This window comes from Oryzias latipes, chromosome 17 (genome assembly GCF_053564925.1).
Source record: "Oryzias latipes strain Hd-rR chromosome 17, Olatipes_Hd-rR_3.1".
In the NCBI taxonomy this organism is placed as follows: domain Eukaryota; kingdom Metazoa; phylum Chordata; class Actinopteri; order Beloniformes; family Adrianichthyidae; genus Oryzias; species Oryzias latipes.
The window spans coordinates 21,127,436-21,148,246 of record NC_136253.1 but is presented as its reverse complement, the minus strand read 5'-3'; the positions used below and the strand labels follow the sequence as shown (position 1 = coordinate 21,148,246).

At 37.6% G+C, this 20,811-nt stretch overlaps 1 protein-coding gene across 1 annotated transcript; it reads right to left on the bottom strand.

The window, feature by feature from the left end:
* Positions 1 to 14,407: 14,407 nt before the first annotated feature.
* LOC105357676 (complement factor H-related protein 2) lies at positions 14,408 to 19,460 on the bottom strand. The gene is made up of 7 exons (XM_023964855.2): positions 19,307 to 19,460; positions 19,034 to 19,222; positions 18,231 to 18,407; positions 17,907 to 18,107; positions 15,014 to 15,169; positions 14,727 to 14,752; positions 14,408 to 14,602 (listed from the first exon to the last, which is right to left on the bottom strand). Exons 1-7 carry the CDS (start codon positions 19,356 to 19,358, stop codon positions 14,573 to 14,575), a joined length of 831 nt encoding a protein of 276 aa, XP_023820623.1. The 5' UTR covers positions 19,359 to 19,460; the 3' UTR covers positions 14,408 to 14,572.
* Positions 19,461 to 20,811: the final 1,351 nt, after the last annotated feature.

The window sequence follows — 20,811 nt, the reverse complement described above, 5'->3', positions numbered from 1 at the left end:
AATCTGTTAGTCATTTGTCTCAAACAGCAGACTGGACAAAGTCCACAGAGTTATTTGCATTTCAGATTTCAAAGTTATTTCCCGGATTGCAGAGATATGAGATCAACATTATGAAATAACAGCAATTAGTTCCTTTTTTTGCTGTAAAGACTTTCGGCAAATACTTTATGATTAGGTCAAAAACAGACACACCTGAACTCAGTTTAGACGTTTTAACCGAATGAATTTTCCTTTTTTTATTTTTAGCTTTGACTTTTTTTTTTAAGTTGAAAGCTTTTTCAGTTTTGGATTGTTTATTAACTTTGCGCTAATGCAGAATGAAAGAGCGTTTGATCCATGGACATTTGCCCTATTTCTGTTTTACCCACTACAGAGGATTGATGCTTCTGTTATTTTGGATTATAATTATGCAGAAAGAAATGGTCATGAACAGATGAAATTTAAATTGTATAAAAAAAACATATTTGCAACTTTTGATATGAGTTATATGAATGTAACAACAATATTCTAAGTGTTTTTAATGAATTTAGTTTTATTGCCTTTAGATTTAGTTATCTATGTGCCACAGGATGAGACTTTTTGTTCTAAAGCACATTTTCCTGTACAATACAATTTTCCCTTTGTAGTTTACAATGAATGCCAAAACTAAACGTGACATAACGGTGGTAAAGTATAAATTCAGCACTCAAATAAATAAAATTATTAGGAAAGTTCTTTAAAAAAAATCATTTTAGTTTATATATTTCGATAAACTGCCATCTTCATTTTTTTTTTAATCTTTAGTCATTTTATTAATTTTTGGACCAAACTACTTTTCTTTTATTAACAGATTTCTTTTTAACCGTCATATTAATTTACTTGACATGGTGTTTTTTAAATGTTTTTGCACTATTTTCTAATCCACTATTTTTTAATTTGGCAGCTACTACAATTATAGTTTTCATGAATGAGAGCTCTTTTTTTTTAACAAATTCAGCCAACGTTGCATGACTGTAATTTAAAGGGTTTAGCAAGTGTTAGCTTTTTTACCTTATCTAATCTTTTAAACATATGGTAGATCCATCTCAGTAATTGTTATTCATTTACTTTTATATGGAATGAAGAAAATCATTTGTTTGAATTATGTTATTATCTATGCAAGCAATCATTCCAGCTTCTTTATTTAAGCTTTTGTTCTCCAACAATCCTATTTTCTGTGATCTTAGTGTTTATTTATGCTGTCCTATCTTGTGTCTCATACTTTTTGGATGTTTGCCTAAGTCTGAATCATGCAATGTTTTCTTTTTTTTTTTTTAACACATTTTTCTGTTCAAAACTGTTTTTTTTTTCATTTGCGAGAAAGTTCAATTAACTTTAAAATTACTTTTACTTTTCTTAACTGTCAAAAATGTCAGAATAAACTAAATTGGTGACCAAAACCAAATCTTAACCATGGAAATTATTTTTAAAAATGTCTGGTATTCAATCCTTTAGATGCAATAACTGATAAACATTTTAGCTTACGAATAAATCAGTTTGATTTAACCTCTTCAGACCTGGCGTCCACATATGAGGACATCACATTGTGTGTTTTTTTTATTTTAACTGTAGTTAATTCTTACTATCTGGGGCCCTGTGACTACAAAAAAAAACAATATCTAACAAGAACTCGGGTCTCAACAGGTTAATACTCAAAGGTGATGGAGATTAGACCACTTAAAAAAAAAAGGTTTAATTTAGTTTTGAGGTAATTTTGTCATAGTATACAAAAATTGGAGGTAAATGTTAAATGTAACAAATAACTAGTTTATAGTAATTTGGACATGTGTTTGTCAAGAAGTAAGTTCAGTTTATAAATATTCTCTTAACTGCACTCAATCACAATTCTACAAGGTTAAATTGACAGATTTTCAAAATCTTTTCTCTTTTCTGGTTAGGATTTCATTGAAATAATATACTTGATTGTCTTCTACTTTGTCCATGATTCAGTTGTTCCATGTCAGATCTGTCTTGACATTTTTGTCTTTGTCATTAAAATTTGCCTCTTCTGTTGACCTGCTTTGAAGCATTCACTATTACACTCCTCTTCTATTTTCCTGATTTGAAGCAACCTTGGACTCATGCACCCATATGATGGTTTGACCCATACGGGTGCTGCATGGTTTTGGGCTGTCCGGGCCCGTGGAGAGTTGTATAGAGAAGCGGCTGCATCTTAAGGGTAGCACAGGTGAGTCTTGCAGTTCCTTTGAGGCTCATCTGACCACCTCAAGGGACGTCATGAAAATGGAACTTACCATAGTGGCGCGTGTGGGGTAAGTGTATCATGAAGTATCCGTAAGGGTAAGTAGCACACAATTACGATGTATGCGTGATGCTTTCATATGGCACACTTATGCTACATTCTGGTCATTATTAATGTGCAAGTACTGGCCCCTTAATGACCCCACAACATGAGTGTGTGCTACGTCCTGATCATGTCTAACAGTCATGCTGCCACAAAGAGCCTGTAAAGAGCACACACAAATAAAGTGAACAGCACTAACAGGACACTTGTGCATTGTGTGGAATTAGGGGGATAAAAAAATTTAAAATCTGTACAACAGAACTGTGTCTCGCCTATTTCGCCCTTACTTATTACACTGGCATGACCCGTACAGGTTAGTAACATGTTTAAACATGATTAAAAATGAATATTTTAAAATGCTGTTTTAAAATAATGAACAGGTTTTTAAAGCAAAAATGAAATATATTGAATAATATAATGGCTAATTTAAAATCTGTGTGCAGGTTTTTCACAATATCATGATCTTTTTATATATTTATGAGAGATTTAATGGTTGATTGTGTATTGGAACAAGGTCATATTTATTTAATTATGACCAGCTTAGGACTCCATAGACCCGTACAGGTTTGTACAATCTTTTGATGAGGTCAGCCCATATTCACCCATGAGGGGGTTAAGATGCTCCTTTTCTGTTTACTTGTTGTGAGAGGGTTGTAAGGGTGTCTCTAACAATATTGTCTCATATGTGGCTTACCGGTATGTGATTTGTTGTTTTTTTTTTTTTGTTTCACAAAATTTATGGGCAAAATAATCTACAGATGCAGGTGAAAAAGTAGATTAGTTTTAGTCAGAACTCAAAGAGGAAAATAATATATAACTTAACAGGCAGAAAATATACAGTCGAAAAATCTAGAACTCTTAAAGATCTTATGTACATCCAAGTCTGCCAGATGAATTGTGAAGTCTAATGGCTGATGGCAGGAATGACTTACTGTATAGTTTTTTTAGCACAGCGGGGGTGTATAAATCTGCCGCTAAAGCTGCTTCTCAATTTGTCTACCTATTTGAAGAGAGGATGGGAAGGATTGTCCATGATGGTCCCCAGTTTAGCCAGCAGTCTGTCCCCCTCCACCTCCTCCAGATTGACAAGCTTGGAGCAAATAACAGACCCTGCTTTTTTAAGAGTTTAGTCTGCTGGCGTCCTTTGCTTTGATGCCAGCACACTACAGCAAAGGAGATGGTGCTCGCCATGACAGACTGGTAGAACATGTAGAGCATCCTGCTGCAGACATTGAAGGACCTGAGTCTCCTCAAGAAGTAAAGTCTGCTCATGCCCTTCTTGTAGACCGCCTCAGTGTTTGTGGACCAGTCCAGTTTGTCGTCCAGATAGACACCCAGGAACTTGTAGGATGAGACAATTTCTATTAAAGTTCTGATTATTTCTCACAGAATTTAAAGAAACGAAAATGAAGGTACAACAAGAGAATAAAACACGTCATGCAGTCATTTCCTGTGACTGAAACATTCCTTTTTTGTCCCGTCCATGAATCAGAATCTGTCTGGTTGGGGGGGCTGGTGAGCGTGGAGGACCCAAAATGCATAGACAGAGGCACACGGTTCCAAGGCAAGGGATTTAATTAACAAAAGGCGCTGCAGAGCAGGGTAAAAAAAACTAAAACTAAATTTAATGTGGCATAGCATGAAAACATGGCATGAAGGGAGTCAGGGACGTTAAAGACATTACATGAGAGACATTAAGGACATTAATGGACCAGCACAAGAGGAAGGCAGAGACTTAAAGACTTAAATACAAACAGGAATGACAAGACATAGGTGAACATGATCAGGGCAGATTGGGACAGAGGAAGTAAAACTCAAGAACATGACAAAACAGTAAACCTTTCACAATAAAACAGGAAACAGAACTCAACCATGACAGAACAAGACAGGAAGCAAAAACCAATACAAAGAAACCCAAACCATGACAGAACCACGGCTCTGTTAATGAAATCGCAGTCTCTCTGATGGCAAAACAAACATACAAACAAACAAAATAAAAAAATTGGGAAATTTATGTCAATTACTTATTAATACAGCCAGTTTAAAAGTAGAACAATGCTTTTGTATAAAAATACAATTTTAGAGCACTTACACTGCCAGTATATCTTGTGGGACAACCTATAAAATAAATTCAACAAATGCAACAAAGTTGTGAATATTTCTGCACACAGTTTTAGAATTTAAAATTAAGTCCAACTAACTTAGATTTAAGCTGTTTGGCTGAAAGTCTTTGGATCATTTTTATGTAAACTTGAATAACAAAACAGTCAACCTATGTTTGTAGACTATAATGTGCACAATGAAAGAGCATACTTTAGGACTGCACTGAGCTCAGCTCCATGTGTATTATTGTTTGTGCCGCTCTGCCGACTTTACCGAACATTATTTCTGGAACTGATGTTCTGTCTCCTGGCTCTGACTCTGCCTGCCGCCTGCCCTGACCCTTGCCTGGATTTTGACCATCCTGTCTCTTCTGTGATGAACTTATAGCCTGTTATTGACTCTTACCTGTTTGACCATGATTTAGCTTTGTGGACTTTTAGCTGAGCTAATAAACCTGCTGCATTTGGATCCAGCTGTCTGCCTGTTCTTGTGACAACAAGCAGGGGGGGGGGCTTTTTCTTTTACTACTGTTTACTAGTGCACATCCACCACCTACAGTTGGATGAGAGGGTGAATCTAGACTGGAAAATTTATTTTTTCTGGATCGAGTCCACTTAATTTGTGCGTTTGGTCAGTATTCAGTCTGGCATCAAGCAGTTTATTCTGCTACAGACCAAAGCTTGTTAATAAAACTATGTGACTAAACATCTCGTCAGTCATTAGCCAGGAATTCGGGGGGGGGGGGGGGGTCAAAACAACAAGAGAAAGACAGACGTGCTTCGCTTTACAACTCTTATCGGGACTTTTAACTTGTCAAAACTCTTATTTTGATCATCAGTTCTGAACGTTGGGAACAACACTGTTTACTTGTTACTTTGGTACGGCCAAGGTATGCTGGCTGTTACTGTGCTTTAACTCAGAGGATGCTAGCAACTGCTGTGATGATGTGAAGTTACTATGACGGTAGTCTGCTAAGTGTTTATGACATATAGATGTCGGGAAAACTGTGAACAGCAATGTGCATCAAGTTAAAAGTTGTTTTATTGAGCCTGCATTCATCTAATCAAATTTCAGTAAGTTGCTGTGTCTCATTGTTGTGATGTTACGGCATTGTTTGAGAGAATTCTGCTGTGAAACTACAAGGTAGCTAATTGGATTATGTCACAGCAGCGCGTGGCGTGTAACGAGACACAGAAAGGCATGTAAGAAGCATTTTCAGCAGTGTTACTTGTAACAAGTAAGGAGTTTTTTAGCTCTTTGATACCAAAATTATTGTTACTTTACACAAGTTCATCATTTGCTAGATTCTGACTGTCTTTTGGACCACGTGACCACCGGCTACGCTGGCCATTTTGGTTCAGTTGTTGCGCTCCGGGAACAGATTGTATTCAGACTGAAGATTTTCAGAGCGAACTGAAGCTCAGTCGGATTGGAAACGAACCGAGAAAGATGGGTTCGAGTCAGGATTTTATTGAAGCAAGTGCAGCTTCTTTGATTTGCTGCTGTGGATCTACAAAACAAAACTATTGTTCACAAACCTCATTTGCATGAGTGAAAGAGAATGTTTGGTCATTTTCGTCTCTAACACCCCTCTGTGTTCCAGGCATTTGTTAACGACATCTTCCAGGACATGCTGCAATGCTTTGTTGTCGTTTACATCAACGACATCCTGGTCTACTCTGACACGTTGAAGGAGCATGTTGCACATGTTCGGCAGGTATTACAGCGGCTGATCCAGCATAACCTGTACGCCAAGGGAGAGAAGCGGGAGTTCCATGAAACATCAGTGTCTTTTCTGGGTTATGTGATCAGCGCAGTGGGGCGTGGTGATGGATCAGGGCAAGGGGTTTACGTGGTGCTGCAGTGGTCCCAGCCAAACACAGTAAAGGAGCTGCAGCGTTTCCTCTGGTTAGCCAATGTCTTCCAACGTTTCATCCATGGCTTCAGCATGGTGGCAGACCCTCTCACCTCTCCACTGAAGGGCGCTCCCAAAGGTCTGATATGGACCAGGCAGCCACGGAGGCATTACAGACACCTGAGCAGTGCTTTACCCAGGTGCCAATCCTCCATCGCCTGGACCCAGCCAGTCAGTTCATCATGTAGGTGTGTGACAACATAAGATGTTCAGGCACACACTAATAAAAAATGGGGACTCAACCAAGTGGAGACGTGGCTCCAATTTTAAAAGAGATTTATTATAGTGGTTAAAAGACTGAATAAATTAAAATACATCTCATGAAAACACTAGGGGCCTCAAGCCCACCTGCTGACAGGGAAGGTCCCGATCTGGTTCCCGGTCAATGGGTCTGGCCTTTCACCCGAGACCTCTGGCTTCACCTCCTGTTGCCTCCTGACTATCACTTCTCTCCCACCCATCCACCGCCCACGTCTCTTTGCTGAAGCCCGCCAGTAGACCTCCAGATGGGGCGGGCGGGGGGGGTCGGAACCCTCTGACGTCGGTGTGCCTCCCTTGATGGTGGATGGAAAGGCGGCCTATCTCATTGGGGAGATCCTAGACTCCCGTCGCCAAGAAGGTCGGCGTCAATACCTGGTGGATTCAGACGGGTACGGTCCAGAGCTCCAGGGTCGCCACTGATGACATCCTTGAGCCCTCCCTGATCAGCAACTTCCACTGATGCCACCTGGACAGACCAGCGCCCCGACCTCTGGGTCAACCTTGACGTCGGAGGGCCCCTTGCTTTCAGTAGCCACTCGCAGGAGGGGAGCTCTGTCAGAAGTTTGAACTCTGTCTCCCCCTCTGCTCACCAGCAGGATCCAACTCCAGAGTTCAAACCACACTACCTGAATGCTGCACACCTGACTCTCATTTCACTCAATCAACTACAGCATACTTAAGCTCTAAAGTACTGTACTGTAGACGACTATTGTTGTGAATTTGGGCATTATAAATAAAAATGAACTGACTTGTTTGTGCCAATCTGCGTTCCTTACCAAGGATTATGTTTGGACCTGATCTATTGACTCTGTTTGCCTGCCCCAACCCTGCCTATATTTATTAACATCCTGTCTCTCCTCTGATGAACTCATGCCTATTTTTGACTCCTTCCTGCCTGACCCTGATTTAGCTTTGTAGACTCGTATTTTTAAGTATTTTTACTCCCATACTCATACCAAAACTTTGAGTCCTCTTTGTATTTTGCATTAGTTAGGCTGGGCGGGGTACAGGCTCTGTCCTGGGTCCTCTGTTTTTTCTCATCTACCTTTTTACCCTCTGTCACATCTTCCACCAAAACAACATTCAGCCCACGTTGATAACATCACCTATTTCACCTACTTTCACCTGCTTCCATCCGCAGCATTTGTCCTTCCCTAAGCTCCCACTCCAATGTTGCCTTGTGCACAGCCTTGAAACCTCCCATCTCGACTATTGAAATTTCCTTTTAGTTTCGACTCTCCATTTAAAAAAAAACTCTATAAACTTCCACTAATTCAAAACATCAGCTCCCCGAGTCACCTGTCAGATCCCCTCTAACCACCAAATCACTCCTGTCCTGCCGCTCAATGGTTTCCCATTACTCACCAGATCTACTTCAAGAGCGTAACTCTTATATTTTCTTGTCTTCTGTTTTTTTAATGTTTATAAACATAAAAATACCAACCTAGCAAAGGCCAAGTGGGCCCCAGGTGGTTAGAAAGTGGGCAGAAAGTGTGAGCCCCAGATGGGTTTTTCCGCAGTTTCCACAGTGCCCCCACCAGTGTTTGCCCACATTAGCTGAAGTGGACACTCAGTGGGCTGGCTCACTACGTCAGCCAGCCGCCCAGTGGACAACTGAGCTGTCCACCAGGTGGTCTCTTAAGCCAATGTGGGCAAACACAGGTGGGCCACCATGGAAACTCATTTTTTTGTACAACCTATCATATTTGGAAAAAAATTCTTCTTTCTAATTTAAAAGCAACCAATTTTTTGCTAGTCATTTCTTGCTCTATTGCTGTTTCCTTAAGATGCAGCACCCTAGAATTTCCACGGAAAATTCTCTAAGCTTTCATTCAAAACACCTTTTTTGAATGTGTAAAATACTCACCAATGCACAGTGGCTGAGGAGACCATTGACCATTTCTACACACGCTTTCTGCCCGCTCCACTGCAGGTTTGTATTCATTCTCACAGGCGTACTCGATCTTTTCATGTTGCTGGTAAGAGTCCTTCATGGGGACAAAAAAACCATTTAGCAGTGTGGGAGCACTGCATAACTCTGGTGTTCCCTGTGCTGACAAAAAAAGAAAAAAAAATTGAAAAAAAGAATGTCAAAGAAATCACAGCGAACATAAACAAAGATTAGATGTTTTTTGTTTCAAACTCTGACATTGAAGAATAGTTGGCCTGCAGGACATATTAGGGCAGCATGAAGTGGCTGAGATTCTTAATAGACAAAAAATAACCTTGAATTCTTACCATTGAGTATTCCTGGAAGCCAAACCAGTAGAGCAAAACTGGAATAACTCAACCTAATCATGTCAGGACTTCAATCACTACTGAAGAACAGCGAAGAACCTTTTACTGATCAATACCAGTTAATAACTGCTGGATATTTTTGCTGAGGGACAAGAAGTGATGAAAGAGTAAGTACACAATGAACAAACAGAATAGCAAAAGATATTGCTCAAGGCCATCTTTTAATTAATATAAACCAAAAAGAGGGCAACAGTTGTTGCTCCTGCAACCAGTTCCTTAGTTGGGTTTGTCCTTATTTAAGGAAAAATAGCTGTTATTTCCATAAGACATATAAAAGTAATATGGCATTGTTTTCTGCTTAACTTTTATGCTTTTTGCTAAATTAACCGATCTATTAGCAGTGATGGGCCATCAGGGCCTTCAAGGCCTTCTCTGAAGTCCTAAAAAATATTTGAATCATGTGTTAATTATATTTTGTCAATGCATACACATTTATTCATTCCAAATGTGTTTCCCTTTTGGCTTTTCCCATCAGGGGTCGCCACAGCGAACGAGTCGCACGGTAAACTTGGCAATATTTTATGCCGGATGCCCATCCTGACGCAACCCCCTCAAAGCAACCGGGCTTGGAACCGGCACAGAAGTAGAGAAGGGAACAGGGAGCAGCCCGGAGTCAAACCCTGGTTTCACGGACGGAAGGCACCGCAAACCAGCACGAGCTAAACCGGGAGCCTGAATAAATGAAACGAGCTAAACCGGCTCCCGGTTTAGCTCGTTTCATTTATTCATTCCAAATGGTTTGTCCAATTCCTTTTATTGTGTTTATGATGGTTATGCTGCTTCCAGACAAACGTATTTTCATGTTGGACCATTTAACCAATTTACCATTACAGCTGTTCTTTGTTGCTAGGCAGAGTAAGAGCTAAAGAGCTAATGTGAGTCATTCATTTACAATTACCAAGTATGAATGAAGAATGAATGATTAATGGACACAATGGAAGCGCTTTGATCATCTGGAAAAGCGCAGATAAATTCAATCCATTTTTTTAAATTATTATTATTTCCTTCAACCAATCAGATTTTGAGTTGGTGTCAGCAGGGCCATCTAGAAGGCTTAGGCAATGTCACACTATTTAGACCTTCTGATCCTGACAGTTTCAGGAAGACACATGCAGCCTTGTCCAGTTTGGCACAGAGCCACTGAGCAGTTTTTAATCCGTCTCAGTTAAAAACAGAGCTGACTGTAATGCATAAAATGCATGAATTTTATAAACTCGTATTACAGGGGGGTCAAACTCAGTCTCACAGGGGGCCTGAATTAAATACACACTTTATGTTTCGGGCCGAACAAGATAAACATTTAGTGAACACACTAAAGCTAAACTTTTAAACCTTTAAAAGTTAACTTTTTGAACATAATTTTGGATAAAAACAGGAAAATGTATCCAGAATAGATCAAGTTAAATCTTAAATAACGTAAAATATTTTGCTATCCACAAAAATATATTCTGTCAAAATCATACAAATAGGAACATGAAGCAGAACAAAACAAACAAAGCCTGGAAATATTAATAATTAGAAATAACGAATCAACAAATTCCATTTCTTTGCTCTTTTGTCCATTTCTTTAGAGCTGGACTCCTGGCATCATTTTTAGCAATAAGTTCATTTCTGCGTGGTGTGTGACGCCTTGTGTGTGTTTTTGTGAAACGTATCAGATGGATTCGATTTTTTTTTCATGCTACTGTGAACATCATTTTTAAGTCTTATAAAATAGTAAAAACGAAATCAAAGAAATCATCGGTTGGATTAATCCAAAAATATTTGGCCTTTTCCTAATTTTGTGCAAAACCAAGAGTAAAAACCTCCAAAAACCCCAATCCATTCATAAAAAATGATCTATTGTTTATTTATGATCTCTAAAAGTGCAGCTGTTTTACTGCATTACCTTCTGTCTTTAATGTCAAATACTGACACCAACTAAACGACAGAAAAAACATGTAAAAAAAATATCTACAATAGTTAATAAATAATGACATTATTAACATGAGCTGAGTGATCCAACAGCAGCAATGATCCAGGGGTTGCGTTATCACGGCTCTGCTCCTCGCAGCCTGCGGCCACTACCCCTCACCTTTTCCTTCACAGATGCAGCTCCTTCTATAAGACAGGAGCGTGCAGCTGTGGGGCGGCGCCAATTTGCTGGTTTTAGGCAGTTCCAAAGTCTGTGAAATGATAGATAATAGAAAAGATAGTGGCGCAATTTTTATTTTCTTCCAAGCACGGGGATGCCAGCCCCCTTGAATTTGCGCCCCGGGCAATATCCCGTATTGCCCGTGCCTAAAACCACTACTGACGTCAGGGATGATTTTGCAGGAAAATATCCCACTGATATCCTTGACTTCCTTCATCAGAAAAATCTGAGTGAGATCGTGAGCAGCTCTACCGATTTGTGTGTTTGGCGCTGACCATCCCCATGTCCACTGTGTCTGTCGAGCGGACATTTTCGGCTCTGAGGCAAATTAAAACTTGCGCAAAAACACAACTGGACAGACTCGGCTCTCAGCTCTGGCCTTGATGAAGAGAATAGAAAAGGACTTCTTGATGGAACTGAAGCGCAATAATCTACACGACAGGGTGATCAAACAGTTTTTAGACAGGATTTTCTCTTCAAATAATCTGATTTTTAATGAATGAAATTATAAATATCTTAATAAATAATGTTTCAAATTGATGTGGTTATTTTCAAAGTTTTTTGCTGGCTGTAGTTCCATAACAAGATGTTTTTACTGTTTTGTTTATTCCGTTTATTTAGAGGCATTTATTGTTGCTAGGAATTTTCAATGTGCAATGCAAAGCTTGTCTCTGCATCGTAAAATGGTTCATGAGAGGTTGAGTAATTTAGCCCTCGTGCTACCCTATGGGGTCCAGATGACCTTACATTGACGTGTTCTCCCTACCATAACAAAGGTGGATAAAGGTGAAGAGAATTTCATGTAATCCATGGACACCAGTGAAGATCACAAATCATTGAGGAAAAAAGGTTCAGCGCACTGTCTTGTGGGTCTAGATGACCCTACTCCCAATGTTAAAGTGCCTAGGATAGCACAAGGGTTAAACGTCAAACGACTGAAGACCCAGGTGTGAAATTCCCGGTTACCACCGTCTGGTAGTCATTTGTCTCAAAAAGCAGGCTGAATAAAGTCCAAGGGGTTGTTTGCATTTCAGATTTCAAAGTTATTTCCTGGATTGCAGAGATATGAGATCAACATTATGAAATAACAGGAATTAGTTCCTATTTTTGCTGGAAAAACTTTCGGCAAATACTTCATGATTAGGTCAAAAACAGACACACCTGAACTCAGTTTAGACGTTTTATGCAAATTAATTTTCCTCTTTTTTATTTTAGCTTTCACTCTTTTTTTTAAGTTGAAAGTTTTTCCAGTTTTGGATTGTTTATAAACTTTGTCCTAATGCAGATTGAAAGAGTGTTTGATCAATAACCATCTGCCCCATTTCTGTTTTGCCCACTACAGAGGATTGATGCTTCTGTTATTTTGGATTATAATTATGCAGAAAGAAATGGTCATGAACAGATGAAATTTAAATTGTAAAAATTTCATTCCTTGATCTTCCCTGATTTGCCTGATGATGCAGGGTAATGCTGAATATATCTCTTTTTTAGGTAACTCCTGGATGTACTTTAATCTCTTTCATGGTTTTTGAAAACGTAAGTTGTCTTATACTAATTTGATAGTAACGGCAGCCGCTATAAACCCTGTTCATTGACATTTTGCTACCATTATTATTATTTTTAACAAAATTTAATCCAAAATGATCATTTTCATATGTTGATTGAGGAAAGCACATTTTCCTGTACAATACAATTTTCACTTTGCTGTTCTCATCGAATGCAAAAAATAAAAATACAGGTAAAATAAAGGTACAGTATAAATTCAGCATTCAACTATAAAAATAAAAATAAATAACTTGTTTTCTTTAAAATTATTTTTTAAAATCATTTTAGCTTTTATATTTCTAGAAACTGGCATCTTTCTTTTTTTAAATCTTTAGTCATTTTTATAAATTTAGGATCAAACTCCTTTTTTTATTAAAAGATTTTTTTAATTTCATATTAATTTACTTGACATGGTGTTTTTTGAATATTTTTTAAACTTTTTTTCTACTATTAATATGTTTTTTGAACAGAAGTTGGAATTACACTTTTGTTTAATTTGGCAGCTACTACAATTATAGTTTTTGCATTAATGAGAGCTCATTGTTGTCTCAATGTAATTTAAAGGATTTAGCAAGTGTGTTATCTTTACCTTTTAAACGTATGGTAGATCCATATCAGTGATTATAATTAATAATACTTTAAAATGGCATGAACAAAATCATTTGTTTGAAATGTTATTTATCTATGCAAGCAATCATTCCAGCTACTTTATTAAAGCTTTTCTTTTTATTTAGAAAACCTGTTTGGGATCTCCCCTGTAATAAATGAGTGGTTTCTAAAGTGCATATATAAATGTATGAATGCAAATGGAACTTTGTTTTGTAAATTAAAATCTGCATGTTTACCATATCCAACTGAAGCACAAATATACTGGGTGGACGCACTGTTATGATGGTTAATTATACAGTAGAATCACTAAAATATCTTATTTATGCATGAAAATGCAGCGTTTATTTTCCCTCTAAAGGATGACGGACGTTGTTCTCCAACAATCCATTTTTGTGATCCTAGTGTTTATTTATGCTGACCTAACTTTTGTGTCTCATATTTTTATGGATGTTTGCCCAAGTCTGAATTACGCAATGTCTTCTTTTCTTTTCTTTTTTTTTAACAAAAACAAATGTGTCTGTTCAAAAATATAGTTTTTGTTAAAAAAGGTGTTTTTTTTGTATTTGTGATAAATTTCAGTGAACTTTAAAATTACTTTTACTTTTTCTTAACTGTCAAAATTATCAGAATAAACTAAATTGGGGACTAAAACCAAATCTTAACCATGGAAATTAACTTGAAAAATGTAAATGTCTGGCATTCAATCCTTTAGAAGCAATAACTGATAAACATTATAGCTATGGTTAAATCAGTTAAATGATAATGGACCTGGCGTCCACATACGAGGACATAACATTGTGGGTTTTATTTTCATTCATCTTCTTCTGTTTTGTCCCTTTCGGGGTCACAGGGCTGCTGGAGCCTATCCCGGCCACTTGTGGGCGAAGGCAGGGGACACCCTGGACAGGTTGCCAGTCTATCGCAGGGTAGAGTGTCGTCAATCACACACCCACGCACTCTCACATTCACACCTAGGGACAATTTAGATTAAGCAATTAACCTATGAAGTGGGAGGAAGCCGGAGGCCCAGGAGAAAACCCACGCATGCACGCGTGCAGGTTTTATTTTCACTGTAGTTAACTCTGATTACCTGGGGCCCTGTGACTACGAGAAAAAAAAGAATATCTAACAAAAATACCTCCTACAGGTTTGTACCATTTTTCTGTATGTGGTCAGTTTAGTTTTAGTTTAGTTTAGTTTAGTTAGTTTTAGTCAGAACTCAAAGAGGAAATCATTTTTATTAAAGTTCTGATTATTTGTCACAGAATTTAAAGAAACTCAAATGAAGGTACAACAAGAAAATGAAACACATGTCATGCAGTCATTTAGTGTGACTGTAACATTCCTTTTTTGCCCCGTCCATAAACCAGAACCACGGCTGGTGTTAGGCTCTGTTGACGAAATGGCAGTCTCTCTGATGGCAAAACAAACAAACAAAGTAAGGAAATTTAGGAAAATGATGTCAAATACTTATTAGTTTAGCCAGTTTAAATTAAGAATAATGCTTTTTTATAAAAATAAAATTTCAGAGTACTTACACTTCCAACATAGCTTGTGTGACAACCTGTTAAATAAATTCAAGAAATGCAACAAAGTTGTGAATATTTCTGCACACAGTTTTAGAATTTAACATTAAGTCCAACTGACTTAAATTTAAACTGTTTGGCTGAAAATCTTTTGGATCTTTTCTATGATATTTTTAAGTTAACTTCAATTACAAAACAGTAAACCTATGTTTGTAGACTATAATGTGCACAGTGAAAGAGCAGACTTAAATACATTGTGGTATGATGGCATATAAAAGTAATTTAAGTTTTACACTTACAATGGGTTAGAAATATTTCTGAATTGATGCAGCGAGCTCTCTTTTCATAGCCAGGATAACCACAGTTAAATGATCTGATCTCTCCTTCCATAAGAAGTTCATCTTTTGTTAGTTTGAAATCCGTATATTGACCTTGTCTCATCACACAGGCAGGACCTAAGGGCAAAAAAGCACAAACAAAACAGAACTTGCTTATTTAAACAGATCAGAGCTGCAGTCATGTGTCAGGTTTACATGTCCAAACTTTGTGGTTTCAGTATTCATAGGTTGCTGGCAGCTAGGATCAGATACCCCCCTTTAATGTTACCGCATCAAGCGGTTAACTCTGTTACGGACCAAAGCTTGTTAATAAAACCACGTGACTAAAGAACTTGTCAGTAATTGGCCAGGAATTATGAGGGCGGGTCAAAACAACAAGAGAAAGACGGACGTGCTTCGCTTTACAATTCTTATCGAGACAGTTAACTAATAAAACTTTTTATTTTGATTACCAGTTTTGAACGTTGGGAACAACAATGTTTACTTGTTACTTTGGTAGCAGAGGCATGCTGCTATAGCGGTTACTGTGCTTCAACTCAGAGGATGCTGGCAACTGCAGTGATGAGGAGACGTTGGTATGAAGGAAGGCTGCTAAGTGTTTATGACATATAGCAATGTGTGTCATGTTGAAAGTTATTTTGATGAGCTTGCATCCTTCCGATCACAGTTCAGTGCGTTGTGGTTTTATAGAATTATTTTCAGAGAATTCCATTAAGGAAACTACAAAGTAGCTTTTAGGATGACGTCACGGGCGCATGCAGCGTAATGAGACCCAGAAAAGCATAAAAGAAGCGGTTTTTTTTTTTTTTTTTTTTTTTTTTTCAACTTGTCCTGTCCAACAGCTGGGCAAACAGCTGAGAGCTGAAGGCCTCTTGTGTTGGACACATTTTATTTTAACATCAGGGTTTATGAATCTTCTGACAAACCAGAGGTATGTCTGAATAAACCCTTTTTGTAATCGAAGCCAAACTTTATTCATTTATTCATTTTAATCACATTTGAAAATCTTTTGTGTTGGACTGGACGGAAAAGGAAAGGAGGGAAGAAGAGAGAGGGATATTGAAGGGGGGGGATAGGAGGATGATTATAGAAGGGGGGGGGGGGGGGGGTTAAAACCATGAAGCAGCAAAAAGCAACAAGTTTCTGGATGGTTATACTCATTACGGTGAGGTTCAGATGTAATACAAGTCTATAAGGGCGGGGCCTTATAGACACATACCTGTTGGCTCTAAAAATGTCCACATGTCAACATGTACACAATACAAATAATGTTCACACACATATTTATGCATTCAAACTAACTAGTATGAATTATTTCATTCAATCATGCAAACTATTTGTGCAGTGTAAGAAGCTTAATAACGATGTTAAAAATAAACTTTCCAACAAAAAAGTTGACTTTTGTTTTGTTTGATAACACGACAATCTTTGCTTTATATTTCTATGTGACTCATTTTTCCATCATTCCTGCTCTGATTACGTCGTATTGTATTCAGACTGAAGAATCCCAGAGCAATCCGAAGCTCTCTTCACTTGGAAATGAACCGAAACTACCTCAAAGATGGTTCGAGAGCGGGTTCTGCTCCCGCCCGGATCAGGGTCCGCTTGGGTGTGGTCAGATGGATAATTTGTTCCGGATTATCGGTGAAAACAAACAGTGGTTCACAATAAGCAAATCAAATGTGTCCAGTCTGAATACACCCTTAGTGTGAACGTCAAAGCGCTGCAAATCTTGCTTTAGACTTTGTCTTTTAGAGCTTTATTCCGATATGGGAAAGAATTGATGTCGTATTGTACCGTCCGGGCACAAACCACCATTAATTCTTTCTCCTCCATGATCAGTTTTAAAGCTGTTGGCACTTCTGTGAACTAAAAGAGATGCCACCCATAAGGCACTACTAAATCCGAGTCCCTCATTTATTCAAATTCTTCATAGAAATACAAAAAAAAAACAATTTTGCTCAGTTTTTTTCTTGTTTTCACACCTCTAACTGTTTCCTCTTTCCTCCTCTTTATCCCTAGTTCCTCTTTTATTTATTCTCTCAATAAAAAAAAAAAAAATAAACAATCTGACAAAACAAAGAGACAACACAGATTAAAATAACTCCATCTCTGAAGTGTGACATGAGTCTTTTTGAGCTCTGGGTCTCATACTGTTTGCAGTCTGGGATTTTTTTTAATGCTTACTTTTACTTTACTATTTGCTCTAATAATTTAGCTTTTAAAGTTATTTGGAAATGGTTGATATCCATCTTTTTGGTATAACCCCATATTCAATGAACCTGAACCTCTACAAAAACCTCAATTCCAAGTAGTAAATGTTGTCATTTTTTTACTGCAAATTTCAAGGAAATGTTTTCTTTCTGTTTTGCAACAACGATCTAATGTGTAAATATGAAATACAAAGGAAGTGGCGATTTGCACCTATTTAGGGCGGGGTTAGGGTTAAAATACGTGCGGGGACTGCTGCAATGTGCATTGTGGCTGCAATGATTACATGTGGCCAACATGAATTTCCACCAGCTTTTGGGCTTGGTCACATGTGCAAATGACATCGGCCAAAAAAATATGTAAACATCTAAATACAAAGCAAAGACAAGATCAAAACAACGTGAAAAATAATAAATAGGTGACGCTCCACTAAACATTCAAAAACAAAACAAAAAAACGAAATTTCAAAGCTTAAGACATTTAGAACCCGTTATGCAAAATTTTGTTCTAATGGGGAAGTCGACGTAATTTCTATATGATTGTTAACAGCTGATGTGATTGGCAAACGCAGCGGTGAGTTCAGAGTCTACAGAGGGTTAAGGAAGAGTCTGAGTGTCTTCAAGTGGGAACTTTATGCACTTACTGACTCTACTGCATGGGAGCGGCGTCATCCACCACCCAGCCCTGCAGGTGATGGACTCTTGTGTTTTTCCGTCTTCTGTGTTGTGTCCTGTTTTGCATTCATACTGAAGCTTAGAACCTTCAGCAAACACCTCCTGGGATGCCTCGTGAAGGATTGTTGCGTTAGAAATTTTAGGAGGCCGGTCACATGCACCCTTCTTTTCTGCAAAGGAAGAAAAGGAAAACATTTATTTATTTTTATCTTTATTTTTTTTTTACCATTTTCAAGGCAATTGGTTTTAGGTGCATCTAGTAAAATATAAACTTTAAGGATTCTAATACTCACTCTCACAGGTGGGGATAGAGGTCCAAGATCCTTTAATGCATGTAGGCTGGGGAAAAGCTTTTGTAAGTCGATATCCTGGGTCACAGTCAACTGTAAGTTTATCATTTTCTTCAAACCAGCCACTTGTGGTCAAACATTTCCCACCAGAAATTTTAGGTGGAACACAGGAGTTTTCATCTGAGAAACAAAACATAACAAAGTTCTATGTCTATCTCGGATTTGTAATCTGTTCTAACAGACAGTAGCAGAGGCACATATTGTTGAAAGCCTGTAGGCTTTCAACAATATGTGCCTCTGCTACTCTCACTTTTGCACAATTAGATTTTCATATTGCAAATGTGTCAAATGAATTGTGTGCACTGTTTTTGTATGCAACCAAAATATGTGTACCATGTTTTTGTGCATACACACATTTTGATGCATGTAAACCTATAGTAAAAAAAAAATGACATAGGGAGGACAATTAGTAACTCTAAAAGTACTGAAAAGCAATGATCTTTGGTGATTTGGTTAAGGACTTTGAAAGTTATAAAGGTTCTAAAAAATTAATAAAGTTTATTAAATAACAACTGCATTGATTTAAAATTGTAAACACTGTTGTGCATACAATAGCAGTTTTAGACATTTTGATGCACAAATATCCAATGAAAAGACTTGCATTACTGAAATATTATGAAAAAAATCAAAAACAGGAAGTAAATCACAAAAGTTTGCCGTCATTTTTGTTTGCATAAATTCATTGAAATTTAATAAAGATGCAGTTTTGAAAATAGAGTTTACCGTAAGTTTCATTGAACACCTACCGATACAGAAAGGTTCGGGAAACCACTTCCCATTTTGACATGTGGTTGTTCCCCACCAGCTTTCCATAGCGGATTTAAATCCATCATCGCAGGCATATGTGACACTGTTTTCAGGATAACTTTGCCGGTCGGGAACCAGAAACCCGTGTGTCAGCTCCGGCCGAGCACAAGAGCCAGCAGCTCCCTGTGCTGAAACAGCAAGAATCAAAGGACAACAAACAAATAAAAGGAAAAATTAAAAACCTTTCATGAGGCAGAATCTTAGTGTCTCACCATGCAGCACAGCTGGAAACCAAGTCAGCAGCAGGAAGCTAAGAATCCACATTTCTTCCTTTTCCTCTGGATATTCTGTCTTGTAACAGAGCAGAGACAAAAATCCTGCTTAGATCAGAATCAGTTAATTATTACTGAGAACAAATCCCCAGTATTAAGAAATGTGGACCCCACACACTCTTACATCACACTGTTTTTCCTGCCAAAATGATGCAAAACAAATATTTCTCTAAAAGAATTTATGTTTTAAGTTATGATCATCTTAATTGTGAACTTTTGCTGCCATTATCATTCATTACCAATCTTTGTTACAACCAAAAAATCTGCATTAAAATGGTATGTGCTACGTTTGGACCCCTCTCCCAGCGCAGTGACTTGTTTTTTCACTCCAGATTTCAAGTGATTTACTGGACAGCTGCATTCAGATGCCAGAGTGGGCAAATAACAAACTCCACAGGTCAAAGGTCAGGCTTTGTGACCCAAATAGAATTTGACTTGGTCCAGAAAACAGAGTTTCATAATTAATATCCCTCAAACCATTTTATTAACTTATCTAATGTGTTAATTCTTATAAATATTTAAGACAACCTCAGTAACAAAAGATAATTTATCCATTCAACATCCAACATTTTTAAAGGTTTGATGAAGAGCTGCGTGCAAACTGTGAAAGGCGGTACAAATTATCTTTATATTTTGACCTTCGTTTAAATTCAGAATTTCTTTTTTTAACTATCAACATGAAAAGTGCCAATACTATCAGTAAAATGGGTTTTTATTTCTTTAGAAAGGTGAGGAGAAGATAGGAAAATTTATAAAAATGCTTTTTCCTGTTACACTGAAATAAAATTTTGATAGAAACAAGTCAGTTGTAAAAGTCAAATTTATGGTTTGGTCAACAATCTGCTGAACATTGTTTTTCTGAGTTTTCCTGAACGCGTCATCTCTTTTAAGAGAGACATGTCAATTCACCAAGCAACCACTAGGTGTCCTGTTCTACAAACAAGTTTTCAACCAATAATTCATTTTTAAAACAGTCCAACGTGATCAACAAAATTTACAAAAATGTTTGGTTTACTCCTGAACACATTTTTTCTACTATAGTTAGATTTAATTTCTAAGATGCAATCATAGGGGTAAAATTTTAAAAGAAAACTCATTCCAATTTGGAATTTGGAATCATGCAAACAAGAATGTTGAATTGAAAATCATCAGCTCTGGAATTTTCCAACAGTCAGTTACATTTGTGCCTCCTAATTTTCCAAAATCTGAGGTTTGGCGATCTCTGAACAAATCAAATTAAAATGTTCCAATTTAATCTGAAGTATTTAGTTAGTATATACATTCACGTGCGTAGTCTATAGCAGGCTTGCTATAATTATACTTAAGGATACTTAATGCAATAAACTTCAAGTTAACTACGTTTTGCTAAGCAATGTCACAGCCAGCCATGATGGACGAACCAAAGAGCTGAAGACTTCAGAGACTCAATGAAAACCGGAGTCAAG